We start from the raw sequence: 19092 nt of genomic DNA, 5'->3' as shown, positions 1-19092 counted from the left end.
CAGATTATAGACATTCACATGAAGTGAAAAGAGGAGTAAGATGGGTCCAACCTACCTAATTATAACAGACTTGAGCTTTTAAATTCATTTAAACAAGCTAAATATTTAATGTTAAGTACTGTATTTGCCTACAGTATATACAAAGATATCATTTTCTACAGAACTGACCGATCCAGAATTATTTTCATAATGCTGTGTCCAAGGTGAAGGTGCATTGATAATCATGACCATGTAATGCCTCCAAAAATCTTAAAATAGAAGTATGTTCCAGAATATCACCAGCATTTGAAAAAAGGATGAAATGCTGAGAAGAGGAAATGATGGTGCAAAGTGGATGAGGCCCCATCAAGGACACAGAGGTATGTCCAAGATTCTTTTTATTTCATGGATTGTTTTTTAGAAGGGTTTGTTTTTTTGCTTATTAAGCCTTACATTTAGAGCTTAGGCTGCATCTGTACAGAAGGTATGTCACCAATTTTCAGTTATTAAGTCAGAGAGGGATTCAGGTTTTGTAAAACAGAATTCAGGGGCTACCTAAAAAGACTTTTAGTTTCCATAGCCACAGCCATGATATTTATCACAGTAGGTCAAACAATCTACCGGAACTGATAGTAACACAAGGCTAAAGAAACTTAAAGAACAAACATGATTTTCAGAAAGTGTTTTGAGGTGAACATAATTCAAGTATCAGATATAGTACATGACAGACACAAGGAAGAGAGCTGACCATACGTTGTGTGCATAATGTGCTGGATTAAGCAATTGCATAGATGTAATTTGGCAACACAATCCAGGCAACATTTTCGACCCTTCAGGGGACAACCTCTGCAGAAAAAAATCGAATTTGATACTGTTTTGAAGGGTTTCAATGCATAATGGAGCCAACTTGGTAGACCTCAAAAAAGCTACATTAAAAAGGGCTAAATTAGGAAGGGTTGCTCAATCAGAAACAAAACATCTGTAATATATTGCTATGCTTTCCTCCTAGAACATATTGTGAATAAAAAGGAGTGATTCAGATTAAATTAATAACTAGCCCCCAAAAGTAGATAGCCTTGGGATCACTCAGTTTTCCAGCTAAATGTATTTCAGTGATTGGCCATTGCCTTTCTTTTTACATTTTTTTTTAATTTAAAAAAAAAAAACTTTGTCTAGTTTACAGCCAGGAATTTATGTGGCATTAAGTGATAATGAAATCTGCTTCATTTTTCCAGTCAAGATTGATTATAAGTATGTTAAAAATATAGCTGTACCAATACTATACATACTATCCAACATAGTATGGATAAAAAGAAGTTTCCCACAAGATTGGGATCTTTCTTGTTGGAAACATCCCAAATCCAAAGGACTAGGAACTTGAACTGATGAATGAATAACCAAAGAGAAAGAAACTTACCGAGAGAGGAGATCATAGCAAAGGACAAAACATTGATCCAGTCAGAAGTATTTGGAGCAGAATGAGCAGGAGAAAGATGGCAGGAAAAGAAAAAGCAGTGTGAGAATAGTTGCAGCAATTTAACATCAGTGGTGATGACAAACGATTGTTTTAACAACAGAAGCAGAAGACTGTATGAGCAGAGGACGAGCAGTGGGATTTTTATTTTGTTTAGGTGGACAACAAGGAGGAGAACCATGTTTAAGGTTAATTTAAGATTGCATACCTAGAAGGGAAAAGAAAGTGCTCAGAGAAAGTAATGTATGGGAGGATTTTAGTAGAAGAGAAAGGGAAGAATTCTTTATTGCCACAATTACCTCTCTTCTTCGGTCATGTGTTGATAAACAGCAGTCTGCTGGCGCAACATGGCCAATTCTAAATCCATCATTTGAGTTCTAAAGAGGTTTAGGTTCCTTCTCACCACTTGAAGATCCTGGAATGTATTCTAGAGAAAAAGACCCAAACACACACTTGAGCTCCAGTTTGAAAGACAATATCCTGGCAATATATTCTCCTGGACATAATAAGGACGGGTGTGTGTGTGTCAGAAAAACTGAAAATCCTGCATTGTAGGCTGACATTCTTCCCCTCTAGCACCTGCTAAAGGATTCTTCATTCCACACACAGACACAAAAAAAAAAACCTCAGAAAGAGGAAGATGAAAATAGTCTCAGTATTCCTGACTCAACAATGGCAATTAGGATCAGAATATCGGCCACTAAGCAATGGAATTGTGAAGTGTGATGTCATGTGACCGCATCACTTAGCCATGGAAACCTTAGCAGTCTCCACTGCTATCCTTATGTAAGGACCTCACGGGACAGCAAGGTGCGACTTATTGCTGGGGAAGCCAGCAGGAAATCGCAAGTCCAGGATGGCTTGCAAGCAGGCAGGGGAGTGTAATGGCGTGTGATTGAGCAGGGGGTGCTATGGCACCGTGGAAGCACGGCTAGGCAGGCAAGCAGGAGGCATACAATATGAAATGTGGGCAAGGAGGCACATGTGCTATGGTGTGTGACATCTCTAAAGAGGGCTCTTTGGGATAGGAAGTGGCAGGAGTAACTTACCAGAGAGACTTGTTATCTTTCCTACCAGCTTCCCCATTAACTCTGCTTGTGGGAAGCTGGCAGGGAAGGTCACAAAGGGCAATCACATGACCACGGGACACTGCATCTGACCTAAGTGTGAGCCAATGGCCAAGTGCCCAAATCAAGATCATGTGACCGTAGGGATGCTATGAAGGCTGGAACCTCAAGGACCAGTCGTATGTACCACCTGTTCAGCACTACTGCAACTTCAAATGGTCACTGAATATGTAGTCCTTAACCAGGGACTATTCTTATGTAAAAGTACAATCGATACATGTTATCAATTCATTTTTTTCCCTTTTGAGAAGGAAGACAACAGCCAACTAAAACTCATCACAAAAAGGCTTCGTTGACATACATTTGTACTATATGCCCCCGATGGCGAACCTATGGCACACATGCCAGAGGTGGCTTACAGAGCCCTCTCTGTGGGCATGCCTGCCATTGCCAGCTGCTCTTCTGATTTCCAGTGTATGCATGCACAACGGCCAGCTTGTCTTCACGCATGCCGGAAACCCGAAGACCAGCTGACCAGTGCACATATGCGTGTTGGCCACCTAGTCTTCGGGTTTCCAGCACATACAAAGAACAGTGGGCCAGTGGGCCTGTGTTCACTGGAAACTCAAAAACCAAGTGGCCGGCACGTGCATGCGCACTGACCAGCTGGTCTTCGGGTTTTTGGCGCTCAGCATGTGCATGCACACATTCCAGTTTGAGCACTCGTTGCCAAAAAAGTTTGCCATCACTGCTATATACCTACAGATAACATGGACACCCTGAAAATGGCGTATTTGATGGATGAAAGGAAGAAAAGTGCCATTTACTTCATAGAGAGGTAGAATGGATGATTTCTGAGTGCTGTAAGAGGCTCCAGTGAAGTCATGACTTCTCATCGTAGTGTTCTAGGGAGAAGAAACACAAACATACACCTGTCAGATAATTTTAACCCCCAGAGGCAATGAGAGTCAAGCCCTGACACAGCAGGCAATGTGAGAATGAGTCACGGACTTACAAAAGGTGCATCTTCCGCTTTTCTAGAACCCAACTTGCTTGATGAATTTGACACACACACACACACACACACACACACACACACACACACACACACACACACACACACACACACACACACACACACACACACACACACACATATATATATATATATATATATATATATATATATATATATAGTGAAGTCAGGAACAGATTTTTCATCCTCAGCCTCCAATCTGAGCCCCTCCCTCAAAACGAGCAGAGTTCCCTCCATCCCTTCTCTCTCTGCAGATGTGGGATTTCCCTTCAGATTGACTCTGCCTCCGTTGCAGAATCCTAGACTTCCGAAGAACGTGTTGACACGGGCAAGGAAGTTTCGCCAAAGTGTTTCCCCGAAAATAATACAAAGTCTTATTTTCTTTTGACCCCCCAAATAAGGGCCTGGCCCTTATTATGTTTTGAGGTGCAGGAGGCGGCAAGCGTGGTCACCTCACACGGCTGTTGCTGTGTTGCAATATTTTCAGGGAGGGCTTATTTTCGTGGGAGAGCTTATTTTAGCACCTGCTCACAAAAGCCTGATTGGGCTTATTATCCGGGGAGGTCTTATTTTCAGGGAAACAGGGTAGCACTTGAAAATATAGGCAAATGGCAGTCTCTCATGCCAGCTGATGCAATTATACAGACAGCTGAGGATTCTTCAACTAAGCAAAGGAATCGTTTTAGATTGAAACCCTTCTCCACCCTTTCCATCTTTCTCTAAATAGCAAACCGAACACCACCCATGGAGTTATTTATCTGTGAAATAGGTTGCACAAACAGACACTCCCCTAGAGTTGTTTAAAAATGGCTGGGCCAGTACACCCTGGAGCTTTATGAACTAAAGATGCCAAGGGAAAACATTACATTCCGTAAACAGAGTGTAAAAGCAATTTCACATTCAGTCAATGGATTTCACAAGACAGCTGGTTAACTCTATTCGCTTTCCGCTCGATAATCCACAGGAAAAACAATTATGCCACTTCAGTTCTTTTATATGCTAAATGAGGGATTTTATATTCGAAAGTTATGTTCAAAAAGGTTGAATCTTTCCAACACTTCCCTGCCAAACACAAGCCTTTGGCAATCATCCTGCAATGTGACAGAGAAATTATGTGACAGAGATATAAAGGACAAATTGAGAAAAACAAAAGTTGACATTTTTTTGTGGAAGCAGGCTGCTATAGGAAGGCTATTTTGTGAAATCCATTGACTGAATGTCAATGATAATGGATTAGTCAGAGAAGTAAAACACAATATTCAGGTTAGTTGTCTTCATGACAAAACATGGGCCACAATCCCAGAATTCCCACATGGGCCCCTTTCTTCAGTTTTATGAATGCTGTCTATAGATTTCCATGGCATAAATTGCCCCATAATATGTATGTATGTATGTATGTATGTATGTATGTATGTATGTATGTATGTATGTATGTATGTATGTATCTGTATATAAATATATATATTTCGTAGATTTTCACAGGTGTAGGTATGCTGGTCTTGTTGTATTCGGGTCTTTTCCCATGTAAGATTGAGATTGTCTTGGCAATGTTTCGGCGAGGTCTCACTCGCCATCCTCAGGCTGGTGTTTTTGGCCAAAACGTCGCCAAGACAATCTCAATTTTACATGGGAAAAGACCCAAATACAACAAGACCAACATATATATATATATGTATGTATAAATAAAGTCTCCCTTTATTTATTTATCAGTACAAATATAACACACACACACACACACACACACACACACATATATACATACATATACACATACACACACACCTACCTACCTATCTATACACACACACACATATATATATATATACATACATACACACACACACACACACACACATATTCAATTTAATTTGTATATGTAAGAGGCAGCATAAGCCATTGGAAAAAGGCATTTTATCTGGATCTGAATACTCAAATCATAGCTTAATGATTGTTCTTGAGTCAAAAACTTCTTGTCTTAGCATAACAATCATGAAATATCTGCTTAACATCCCTTTGATCTCAAAGATTATGCATCTAAGTAAGAAAATAATGGCTGTATGTAAAAATCCCCTACTCCTTGTCCTGTCAGCCCTACGTCATTAATACGCTTTACCCTATTCTGCTTTCTAAGCTACAGAAACCAGTTGTTCTTTTACGTTGGGCAACCTTTCCCATCATCCACAATGATCCATTCCATGTGGGTGGGGAAGATGGGCACTGCAGTCCAGCATACATGCATGGTTCTAGAACAGAGAAAGGCTGAATTCTAGCAACCCATTCCACTTCCCCTTACCTGTGAGAGGTTTTGCAGGGAGTTCCTGATTTCATGCAAGACTCGTCTCAGTTGCATTTCAACAGTGGAGGGAGGGTTTGTGGAAGGAAACCGGTGAGGATGTCCAACGTGCCTCAACATATGTGGGCAGCCAAAAGGGGAGGGCAATCCCCCACAGGAAGAACCAGGGGTGCTTGGGATGCTGTGTGTACTAAATGTCCTTGTTTGGCCATGGAAGTGCCGGTCTGGAAGGTCAGAGTGGAGAGAATGCAGAGAGCATGAAGATTGAGACATGCACGGCGGGAGGTGCAAAGGGCAGCTCTGGATTCTGCTACAAAAGAACTCATCCTGACCCTTGTTTCCAACAGGCTGGGAAGGTTCCTTCCTCATAGGTGACGGAGCAATGTGGAGGGTAGATTTACATAAAGGAGAAGAGCTCTTGTCAGTGTCTCCAGAGGACGTTTCTTCTGGGCTATTTTCCTTCCCGGGATCATCCTCTGTGTCATACAGATATGTGAAAGAAGGAGGGCCACACTGCATTTGCTTGCCTGGGTTTAGCTGGAGATTCACCGAGGAGACAACTCGCACTGGGTTGAGAAGAGTGGTTGGGAGGGACTGGGAGCGTCTCAGGGGATAACCCAGTTCGGAGACCTGATGCCTCTTCTTAAAAAGAAGGTCCTTTGATTTGAGCAGGGGGCGATCTGTTCTGGGACTGGAAGACGCGCTGTCCTTTCTCTGGGCTCTCTGTAAAGCAATATTCACCCGCTCCACAGAAGAAGGAGAGGAACAGCTACTGTCTAGAGATGACATTGATTTGAGAATGTGGTGAGTTTTATAGGGAGGGAACTCGCATTCACTGCTCTTATCCACATCACTCTCTTCGCTGCTTTCGTCCAATGCTTCCAATTGTGCTCCGCAGACTGAAGCGACTTCGTTTCTCCTTTCTAAGCCGCCTCCGCCAAACTCTTCCTTTTTGCCATTTGAAGAAAGCCCGTCTTGGCGTTCTAACGTGTCCTGGCCTCCTCTTACATCCACCTCAGCTACTTCCTCTTTCTCCCGCTGCTTCATTTCCAAGAGGAGGAAATTCTCCTCATCCAGCTCACTGAAAGAGCACACTGGTTCAGCCACTGGCGTCTTGAGTTCTTCGCTGTAGGATGTCACTGTGTTCTCACTGTCGCAGCTATCGGCGCTGCTTCCCATGGCCTGCAATGAGTCGTGTCCCTGAGGGGAGAACATATGGAGAAATGGCGGCATGAGGGAAATCAGGAGCAATAATACAATAATACAAAACAGTACACTTGTTTCTTTCCATGAAAAAGGTGATTCCACAACATCCACAGCATACATTGTTAAACAAGGCAATTCTATTTCAAGGAAACTTGTTCACTGGGATTCATTTTTTTTACTTTTTCCAGGCAGTTACTTACACACTTGGCTGGCTCTGACAATTTCGCAGAGACTCAGGGAAGGTAGTTCTCTAAACCTCCACGGACCAAGCTTCCGTTGCTCCAGACACGTTTTTCTCCATCTTGGAGTATTTTTTTTCCCCAGACAGGCACAACAGGATCCGTTTTTTTCCCTGGATCACTGTTTTGCAATTGCATTTGCAGTGAGGCGGTCAGTAGGCCGCATATAAAATATACGCAGATAGTCCTTGATTTACAACAGTTCATTTAGAGGCTGTTTGAAGCTACAACGGCACTGAAAAAAGTGACTTATGACCATTTTTTAGACTTATGACCGTTGTGGCAGCCCCATGGTCAAATGATGTGCATTCAGATGCTTAACAACTGACTCACATTTATGACGGTTGCAGTGTCCCAGGGTCATGTGACCATCTTTTGCCATATTTCTGACAAGCAAAGACAATGGGGAAGCCAGATTCACTTAACAACCGGGATACTAATTTAACAACTGTGGTGATTCAAGTAACAAATATGGCAACAAAAGTCGTAAAATGGGGCAAAACTCACTTAACAAATTTCTCACTTAGCAATATAAATTTTGAGCTCAATTGTGGTCGTAAGTTGAGGACAACCTATGGGTAGTATTTTTTTTATATCGTACTCATGTTACAGGTTATCCTCAACTTACAACAGTTCATTTAGGGACCGTTCAAAGCTACAATGGCCCTGAAAAAAGTGACTTATGACCGCTTTTCACAGTTACGGCTTTTGCAGCATTCCCATGATCATGTGATCAAACATCAGAAGTTTGGAGAATGACTCATATTTATGACGGTTGTGGTGTCCTTGGATCCTGCGATCAGCTTTTGCGGACGTCTGACAAGCGAAGTCAATGGGGAAGGCAAATTCACTTAACAACCATGTTACTAACTTATTGTGGGGCTTCTCTGAACAACTGAGGCAAGAAAGGTTGTAAAATGGGTCAAAACTCACTTAACAAATATCTCACTTAACAACAAAAATTGGGGGCTGAATTGTGGTCATAAGTCAAGGACTACCTGTATATTGTTTTTATTTCTCTTTGTTAAATTTCACTAATATTCTTTTTTTTAAAAAGAAACTGAAAAAGCATTCCAAGTTTTGATTATAAAAAGATACTGGTGGCTTATAAGCTATGAAAATCTGGAAAACATTGCCCTAACTTTGAAAACTCTTATCAAGACTTGTAAAACACACACACACACACACATAAATAGATCTACTTTTCACTTGAGAAGTCTTGACATTATTTAAAGGTGATTGTGAAATTCTAAAGAAGCTTGCGATATAATGCACTTATTCCCCCAACCCTGCTTATCTCTTATTTCCAGACTCATTATTTATTTACCCGTTTTTGACCTTTAAAGTCTCAAGTAAGCTGGAAACAGAAGGAGGCCCTCTTGCCCTTCTGCTAACTTAGGTTCCCCTCCTTCGGAGCCTTTCTTCTGTCTGCCTTTACCAATAAAATCTGGCAGGCAGGAGTGATTTGTCTTTGAATAGAGAGGACCCTCCACCCTTTCCCGTTTTGTCCTCGGCACCACACATGAGTTATATACACAATCTCCCATTCCAAAGAAGAACTGGGTACACTGAGTCCCCGAAGTTCAGCAGGCTGGGGTTTTAGGTTTTTTTGCCCACACACTTTGTTTGTTGTCCTCCTGGCTTCTTTATTAGGCATCAGGCAGAGCCATTATTCATGCCATCCACTCCCAGGGAAGCAGGAAACCAAGCAGAATTAAGACAAAGAAGTAACAGTCAGGAAGTAGGACACAGAGACCCTGCAGCCCTAAATACAACTATGCAATGGGAGGGAGTCAAAGAGAAACAATCCAAAGAGATTGTTGTTTCTCTCTCTCTCTCTCTCTCTCCTTCTCTCTCTCTCTCTCTCTCTCTCTCTCACTCTCTCTCTCTTTCTCTCTCTCCCTCCCTCCCTCCCTCTCCCTCCCTCTGTCTCTCTATGTTCAATTTTACATGACTGCAGTGGAATGAGATTTCCCTCCTGCAAGTCCCCTCTTAATATAGATAGTCAAAGGAACAAGCCAAAAGCAAGAGAAGAAAATTCACAATTTAAAAAACAACAACCAACTTCCTATTTTTGACTGTTTCTGATTTGACAGCCATATCAAATCCTTCCCAAGTAGTGAATTTAATAGGTCTTTTGCCCGAGTAAACACATTCATAATACACTACATATTTCCTTTTAAAAAATTACTCAGATCCTTTTTATAAATCTGTTTTTTGGGTCGCATAGCCTGTTTAGAAATTTGTCTTTACCAGTCTACCCTTGGGCAAAGTATGGACTCTCAAGAAAATTCCTTTTGAGCTTTCCTCACTACAATAAATTCCTTCTGTAAAGCAGAAAAACACGGCTATAGAAAATGTTGCAACTGTGGGTCTTAATCACCCTTCCTTTCAATTTACCCAGACACTCCCTTGGTTCCCTTTTGTTTATCCTGAGCAACGGGGGTGGAGGGGTGTGTGTGTCTACTATCTAGCAGAGATATTTGGGCTCAAAGGACGGCTTTTGTATAGGATGAGCAGCAGATCCATACATCTCCATGGCATCACTGCTCTCAAGCAGGTGTGTGCGACCTCAAGCCCAGAGGCCACATGCAGCACTGAACAGTTAGTGACACAGCCCCACAAGGTAATGAAAGATATTTTAAAAATAAATGAAGTCTGTTATTTATATATATTGACTTTTATGTATTTTATATGCGGCCCAGACAAGCTGAAATGTTAGGCAACCAGGCTCTGAAGTGACGTATCTGCTGGCTTCAGTTTGGCTGATATAAAATGGGTTTCTGCTGGAGCCATCTCCAAACTTAATGGGTCATAAAGTGAGTCATCTACCAAGAGCTGCAGGTCATAATGCTTCTGTTCAGTATTTCACTCAATAAAACACAGGAAAATGGATAGAAAACAACATGTTGTCGACTCTTGATTTAGGTGGCGGGCGTTCAACAGAAACATAGCCTTCAATATCACCCAGTGCTCTTTCCCAAAGAAGTTTATGAAGCCATGACATATACTTTTAGGGTCAAGAAAATAAGTCGGCATTTCCAGAAATATTTGGCTGATTTAAGTTAAACTTTTACAGACTCTTCCCTATTCAGTGCTCTATGCGGTTGTGAGTACTGCATTTCTATGTTGCTGGTGGTTTTATACCTGGAACGTGATGATTACATCTTGCAATCATGGTGGAAAAAAGAAATATCGGGTCTGCTGCAGTTCAATCCAACCATCCAGGCAACAAAGGAAATGTCCTGCTACTGAATCACAACCCTAGAAAACAAGACCTTTCCCACATTTCCTCTAGGGATGCCGAAGGGTCTCCTTGGTCACACGGCAGGCTGCTAAGAATGGGGAAAGCAGAAATAGAGCAACCCAAGAAATTTACCTGCAGTTGATTGAGCAAGAAGCAGTCCGTAGAAGAATCTTCTGCAAAGCCGCTGCTGTCGGAATGCTGACTTGCTGATCGTAAGAGCTGATCTATCCGTGGGGATGAGGGGAACGGGAAGGGAGACAAATGTTAAAAGGCTCAGCAGATTTTCCAGCATGTACACAATTCTCCATTTAGCTGGCAAGAGGATACGTGCATTTGTGCATTCAGCTGAGAGGCCTGACCTACCAACCCAAAAGCTGGCTCTCATTCTCAGCTTTCAGACAAAGCCTGATTGTTTCTCTGGCTCTGCTTAAGCCCTTAATTGGGCCTTTAGATGGTTAATTTCTTTCTTTACATTTTATGGTGACACTTTATTCCAAAGTGCTGGGGCCACCCCTCATTTTATTCTCAAGACAAACTTTTGGAGTGAACAGTGCTGAGGGATAGGATGTAACCTAAAAAGAGCTATTGAAATTCTCTGGTTACGACTGGACTTTGAACCCAGTTCTCATAATTCACAGATTAATTAATGAAACATAACACACACATACACTCCCCAGAAATTAGACCTGCTCCAACCCTGCTGTCTTTTTGCAGGGTACTAAAAACCCTGTTTTGCCATGAAGTCTAGGATCCTGATACCATGGGTGTTTCTCTTTCATGACTTAGGTTGAGTATTTATTTATAAGTATTCTTATCTGCTTTTATGTTGTTTTTTTTGTCAGGTGCAAGAAATCAGGAAGCAAGGGGGTTCAAATGACTATAGGTTTATTGTATGCTAAAGCTCTTCACAAGAATCTGAACTACTAACAGTCAAAGCAAATTTGTGGTAGATAAGAGTCAATGGAATTCAAGGGGGCCTGGACCGCTTGTAGGTGGGAAGGGACTCAAAACTGTCGGCGCTTTGACACCTCCCTAAGGCTCAACCTGGTCATCTCCTACATCTTTGTAATTTTTCATTCTAATTGGGGGGGGGGGTTATTCCTTTTTATTCTTTTAATTGAGAGCCATTCAGTCATGTATATGAGATGGGAAGCTTATAAATGTACTAAATAATTGAATATCAATTGCACAGAGTATGTTCTTAATTATTTTTATTTTTTGCTTCAGTGGCATACTGTATGTTTAAAAGGATACTGTCTCCACGTACAGCATAGCAATATAAGTATAGATACTGAATGAATGAATGAATGGATGAATGAATGAGATACTGCATCTCAATGCTTTAAGTATTTTTGAACTTCTCATTTTTCTTTTACTTAGAAAATGTAGAAGTCTACTTTGAATTTTTGTTTAAAGAGACGTTTTAGTCACATGATTTTCTGAGGATAAACGAAAGTGACACAACTCAGAGCCCTAACCAACGAAAAGACACAGAGGCAATTGTTCAGCTAGGACTGAAGCAGGCTAACTGGACAGAACCTATATCTACTTCAAGCCAACCCAGGCATGGCTCAGCATGCTACATGCTGCAGCTTCATCCACAACGTGCAAGAAAGTTCGGGAAAATAGTCCATGTTTTGTGTGGGGCAGATTTTGAAATATTCCCACAGGGGCAGGGTATTTAAAAAAGGCCACAGAGTGGTGATTTTCAACAAAGGACTTGTATAGACACATTTAAAATGTACAGCTACTTTTGATGATCCAAATGCAATCCATTGTTCGGATTCCTGGACTACATTACTTGCAAAAACTGTATAGTTTATAAAGAATGGAGCAATAAGCGGATTGTAGACAATCCTAAACTACCAGAAACATCAAGTGTTTTACATCCTTAAGATCAAAAACAGCTTTAAAAACTCAGAACAAATGAAGGAGAATTCCAAGTTCTCTATAATCTTCCAGACTAGATAAAGGCAAATTAAAGTCAATTTGTACATATTGGAAACACATCCCCAGACATTATTAATATATGTTGCTTCTAAATGTAAATAATCTGATTATTTACACAAATACATAGCTGAGAGATGAACAACAGTTAGTTTTGAGGGAAGACTTCCAAATTTTTCCTCTCTCCTTTTAGAAGAATGTTGGCCTTATTTTGTGTGGTTTTAAAATATAACACAGATGGCACTCTTGTAATCAAAATAAATAAAACACAGCAAGGCCCTTCATTGCTTTTGATCCTCAGTTTGCATGACTCTCTCTCTCTTTCTCTCTCCAATGGATTTTCATATTGCAAAGATAATATGCTTGGAATTCTATTATAAACAAGAAGGGTGCTCAGAAGGAGAATGTCCAATCATAGAGTACTGCATTGTCACAGCTGTAATGCTGCAGAAACAATGGTCATGGGTCATTTACACTGAAGAGCTGCTGAAACTCAAGCCATTCTTCACACAATACAAGCCCTTAAAGGGTCCTAACTGGGCTTTTAAGGTTTGAAGAGCTCAGGATACAATGGACTGAATCTAGCCTTTCTTTCTCTGCCTTTGGCAACATCCCACAAACGGAATTTAACTAAAGGCAGCAAAAAGGGGAGAGCTGAAGAGACGATTTTACCCAGAACAGCAGATGATTAGGGTTTAAGAGCTGGGCTGGGGAGATATTTCATTAAAGTTGCCTCGCTTTTTCCACTAGTGGACACACACTTTTGAATAAGCAGCATTCCACAAAGGAAGCTTGTTTGTGTTGATACTTGTATCTGTCTGGGCATGCCTGCCCACAAACAGAAATATGTATATAAATAGAATGTGCTATGCAAATGTGCTTGTCTTTTCAATAATAGGAATAATTGAGCAAATATAGGGGGAAGGGATCAATAACCAATCTCATCCCACTCTGTGCTAAAGCATACCCTTGTAATTCTAATGAATACGTTATGACCAGAAAATATCCTATAATATTCAATGAAATGTCCCACTATGTTCACTGCATTCTGATCAACAATAAAGCTTTCTCCAATCTGTTCTCTTTGAATGTGTCAGATTGCCATCCTCCACAGCTATAAGAAAAGAACAGCTCTACCACATCCGACACATACAAATCTTTTTGTTTCTTTCTGAGATCTGCCTTACAAGAAGCAGAAGGCAGACTTATCCTTCTCCAGCCATTGCTCCTCTGCAACTAGTATTTGGAGGTAGGCTGTCCTGTATCCCTAGGTAACACTGAATAAAGGTAATGGTTCCCCTTGGACATATGTGCTAGTTGTTCCCAACTCTAGGGGGCGATGCTCATCTCCGTTTCAAAGCCGAAGAGCCAGCACTGTTTGAAGACATCTCCGTGGTCATGTGGCCGGCATGGCTAAACACTGAAGGCGCACAGAACGCTGTTACCTTCCCACCAAAGATGGTGCCTATTTTTCTACTTGCATTTTTATGTGCTTTCGAACTGCTAGGTTGGCAGAAGCTGGGACAACTAATAGGAGCTCACTTTACGTTACGCGGTGTTAGGGATTCAAACCGCCAAACTGCCGACCTTTGTGATCGACAAGCTCAGCATCTTAGCCACTGCATCCCTATAACACCCGTAATTAGGTCTTCCTTGAGTTTATCCCCTCCCCTTTTAAAACCATCCAAGTTAATGGCCATTGCTACACCCTGTGATAACGAATTCCACAGTTTAATTATGAGCTGTGAGAACCTCTGTCTGCTTTAGATTTCCTTCCAGACCCTTATTCTGAATAGCCTCGAGTTTTACTCCTTTGAGAGAGGGAGAAATTCTCCTCTCCTTCTCCACACTGCGCATGATGTTATGCATCTGAGTAATTGTAATAATAAATAATACAAATAAACCCCAGGTTTTAAACTGCCTCAAACATTTTAACCATGATTGAACCCTTTGATCGTTTTGGCTTCCCTCTTCTGTACCGCTTCCAGCTGTCATGTCATGCCAACCAATATGCCGTGCAATATTTTTGTTCCAGCAATTTATAAGAAATAGCAAAAGCTGAAGACTGGAATGTGTAAAAAAAATCACTGTGTGAGTGTTTACTATTCGGTAGGATCAGTAGAATAGAGAAGGTGCTAGACTAGGAATAATGAAGATCTGTTAATAAAAGAAGGGCTGTGGAGTATGGTTGGATAAAACATGGGAGGCTGCTGCAAAAATAAAACATGGAAAAAGAAGAAGTCTACATATTCAGACCTGAGCTTTTTAGAAGGAAGTGACAAGAAAATAATGATCAGGGCCATGTCTTCTAATTTAGCTCAAACAGAATGCTAGTTTGAATTAATCCTGAATTTCAGTGTATAGCCCCACTGTTTCATCTTAGAGAGCATATACTTTGCATCCAGGAAAAGGTCAGCCTTGGACCAGGGTTCTTAAATTAAAGGCTTTTTAGGAAGCCAAACCTTTAAGAATTGCCACTAGCCGGAATGGAAAATATTATCTCCCCGATAATCAAACAAATCCACTCACTATAAACCAGATTTACACACGCATGTTTCTATTTTAAGCTGTTAAGATATTTGAATGTTCATTTTTTTCCTTGCAGAGTTAGATAATTTATTTTTAAATGTGTATTTGAACTTTGGCAAATGCCAGTAAGGCAAATCTCATGGCCTGTATAAGATATACCCATTAGGCCATTCATGAATAAAAAATAAAATCATTTCCTGAATCAACATTTTTTTTAACAATATTGAATATTGTGCCTAGCAACACTTCATATTATAGTATATAGCAAATGAAACTTTTTGTTCCAGGCTGTCCTTCACCAAAGGAAACCTTGTGAGAAAAACATACCTCTACTTGGGTTATGTAATAACAAATACCAATGCTGAATACACAAAAGAGAAACTTGTTTTCCTGTAACTAAAATTCATTATCTAAAAGGAACATCATATTAACTGTACTGGAGAACTGAGCTTTTTCTCCCTGAACAATGTGTTACTAAGTTAATATGATGAACACTTATATTAAGAAACACTATTCAGAAAATAGACAAAGTAAATGTAAAAGCTTGCTGTTAATACAAAGAAATGGATGTACAAATTCTATGAATTTAATATAAAAATGTTAATGTTTTTAATCTTTATGCCTAGGCTTTTTAAAAACAAAAACAAAAGGAAGAAAGCCAATGAGATAATCCACATTTTACTGTAAACTTATTAAATAAGTTCTTGTTAGCAGCTGCAGTCTGATCTTTGAATGAACAAATTCTGTGGATTTAATATTAAAATGCTAACTTTTTTTATGCCTAGGCTTTTTTAAACAAGGAAGCAAACCAATGAAATGATGCATATTTTACTGCAACCCTATTAAATAAGTTGCTGATAGCAGCTGCAGTCTGATCTTTGAATGAACAAATCTATGAAAAATAGATGATCAGTTTAACAAAGAAAAAGAAAACAAAATCTAAGTAGTAGCTTTGGAGGCGAGTCATAAGCAAACAGATAAAAATAATACATCTGTTGTGAACATACTTAAGAAATAAGCAGTGGAAATAAGTTTGACAGATAGCTAACAGATTGAATGAGAGACCATCCAAATCAACGTCAAGGATTTTCACATAGGGTATAAAGCCAAGCCTGAAGAGCTCAGACTCACAGATTTAATCTGGTAGTAACTGCTTATTAAATGTACTTATAACCAAAGAGTAGGTGGTCAGATATATGTGTATCGAAGCTCCTGAGCCAGGATGTAAATATATATATGCTACATTCTCAACCTCCTAACGGCAATGGGCAATGGCTGGCGCGTTCGGAGATGGCTCTGTGTGCCACTTCCGGCACGCGTGCCATAGGTTTGCCATCACAGTCCTATAGTGAGCAGTAGAGGGATGTAATTAAAGTGGACACGCAACAAAGGGAAAAACTACATGAGCATTGCTATTATCAGTCACTGCATGCTCTGGTCTGGAAATAGAAAGTACAGTCCTAGAACAGCCTTACTATGGCGGAAACCTCACTGAACACACTTGAGGCTTAACACTTGTGTCTTATGGTAATGCTCAGGGCTCCTGTGTCCCATTATCTCAATGGCTGAACACTGAAAACTTTTGAATCATCAGCATTTGGAGAATAATAAAAAGCTTTTGGGTTTGGGGTATGTCATTTTAAGGTTCAAAACAGTCCTTTTAAATGACAGGGCATCTTTCACTCATATAAATATATTGCACCACTTCAATTCCTCCACCCCGTAACTGGTGAAGGGTCAGAAAAGCCAAACCCTTAATTAAGGTTACACGTCTGATGCAGCCTCTGTCATTTGGGATGCCGTTTCACAAGAAGAAGGCACTACGATCTGAAATGTAATTAAAGGGCAGACTAGGATCTTATGGGTGGGCCACGACTTAAAAAGCTTAAAGTACTTGGGTTGACATTTAGTGGTTGGGATGTTTCAGGAGGATCAAGAAAAAATGAATCTACTCACCTTTTTTTGTTCTGTTTAAAGCCCGCTGACTTGCATTAGGAGCATGTGGAATCTCTCCCTCTGTACTTTGAATCTGCAGAAGAAAATTAGTGCATTTTTAAACCTATGCTCCCAGGCAATAAGCTTTCTAGTGAATATGCATGGAATTTATACCTTGCATAATTGGCTATTTAGTAATTAACAATTCCAAACACAATAACCTTGGCAATCCAAAGGAGTCTATTATTGCTGTTTATTATTATGGTATTATCTTTTTCAGACTTCCTGAAGTGATAATGCTGAAGTTGGAACACAGGAACAATAAAATGTGAAAAAGCCATGACATCAGTAATTTAGGATAAAAGGCTTTTTTTAAGAACAATGATGCAGAGCAAAAATAAAAAATAAATCAGCAGCACATCCCATGAGGTTTGCTTTTGGAAAACCTTTAGGCAAACAAAGACAGAGAGTTGTTAGTTCAGTAGGAGGGATGTGGGGGGAAAGAAAGCTGTAAAGCTGACTCAAACTCAGAAAACCATGATAGCTAGTTTATACATTTCACAAATGTCTTGTTCAGGGTCTACGTTAAAAAGGACGAAGAACAGGGGAAAGAAGAAAAATATATTCAAGGTAAGGTTTCTATTCTATGGCAACTTTCATGAAACTTTCTAATTTTCTTTCTCAGTGCTCCACAAACCTTCAAATCTAAATAAAGACTTCTGAAAAATTAAAAGCTACCGCAGATTGCTTTCATTTTTAGTTGATGCTGTATTTCAGAATATGGCAGATTCATCCTCCAATGATTACAAATTAAAAACACAATGTCTTACAGTGGGAAATACTGCAAGCTTCAGTTTGCATGTCCCCCTCGGAAACAGCAAAAGGAAACTAGAGAGGAAGTTTTCGTTTAAAGAGAAAAAAACAAAAACAGTGTCCATTTTTTATCTATGTCACAAGACAATTGATAGCAGCTCTCTGGGCTAACTTCCTTATGCAAAAATCTAATTAACTTTAAGACTTTAAAATATTTTGGATAATCTGATCCAAAGCTACCAATCCAAGGAAATATACCTATGTTTAATAGCAATTGAGAGCTAGGAAATTATGAATGCATACAACTTTCAATAAATACAAACTAAATGTAATCCATTCTAATCTTGATCGCAGGAAAAACGATTTCAACAATAGAATAGTAAATGTGTGGAACACCCTACCCGATCCTGTTGTTAGTTCCTCTAACCCCCATACCTTTTACCTTACATTGTCTACTGTAGACCTTATACCTACTGTCCCTGTCCTCCTGTTCCGTTTATATGTACTCTTTTTAAATGTTTATGGCTAGTTTTGCATATTTATATGCCTTTATTTGTGCCATTTTTTTCATGTGTTTTCATACTTGTTTCTTTGTACTTGCCGACAAATAATAAATAAATTAAACAAATAAACTTTTATGACGAAAAGTCGTAATTTACCCTCCTTTTAATAAACAAATGAACAATACTATGAACCCACATGCTACAAACAACACACTTGGCAGGAGCATAAGATGACAAGCTGATAGAAGCATAAGATGTTGGTGAAGTCCCAAGTATTATAGTATATATATTTAATGGGACTACATCATACATAACTCATTTAGTGTCTGTGAGTTTGCCTTTGGGAAAGAGAAGTGGCCGATCCACCAGGCAGCTCTCCTACTGCTTGGTGCTGGCCCAGAAGCGGATGCCATTTGGGGAATGGCATGGCCGCTTCATGCCATCCTGCAGCAGGACTATCCTAGAAAGGGCTGCAATTCTCACAACCTGAGAATGGCCTCTGCTTCCAAAATGGTGCCCACTTCTGGGAAGGAACCACACTGCTTCCATTGAGGAAAGCCACATGGTGGATCAGCTGCTTCTCCTTCCCAAAAGCCATCTTTGGAAATAGTATGGTGGACCAAGGCATGGAAGGGTGGATGGGACCCAGAGGGATGGGAAGCGGAATGGGGTGCCTCAGGATTAGGGGAGGCCCTGGGAAGCACAGGGGAGGCCACATGCGAGCTGGGGAAGTGCTGCAGTGCAGATCTCCTAGGGCCTCCCCATCCCCTGAGTGGAACCCCGTGTTCCACTTAACAATCGTAATGGGGAGAACAGGGATTGTG

The 19092-nt window shown here is 40.3% G+C and overlaps 1 protein-coding gene across 4 annotated transcripts in view; it reads right to left on the bottom strand.

The window, feature by feature from the left end:
* The window catches only part of ITPRID2 (ITPR interacting domain containing 2), a 73534-nt gene that overhangs the window by 13394 nt on the left and 41048 nt on the right, over positions 1–19092 (bottom strand). For all 4 annotated transcript variants that reach the window (XM_081934109.1, XM_081934108.1, XM_081934110.1 and 1 more), the window contains 5 exons: positions 16974–17046; positions 10674–10765; positions 5850–7049; positions 3348–3425; positions 1753–1880 (listed from right to left, as the gene is read on the bottom strand). In XM_081934109.1, the coding sequence (XP_081790235.1) occupies positions 1753–1880; positions 3348–3425; positions 5850–7049; positions 10674–10765; positions 16974–17046 (1571 nt within the window). The remainder of the gene's footprint in view (positions 1–1752; positions 1881–3347; positions 3426–5849; positions 7050–10673; positions 10766–16973; positions 17047–19092) is intronic.

The sequence above is a fragment of the Natrix helvetica genome, assembly GCF_964273705.1.
Source record: "Natrix helvetica genome assembly, chromosome: 1".
Classification (NCBI taxonomy): Eukaryota; Metazoa; Chordata; class Lepidosauria; order Squamata; family Natricidae; genus Natrix; species Natrix helvetica.
The sequence above is the reverse complement of the archived record's forward strand: the minus strand, read 5'-3'. Positions and strand labels throughout refer to the sequence as shown.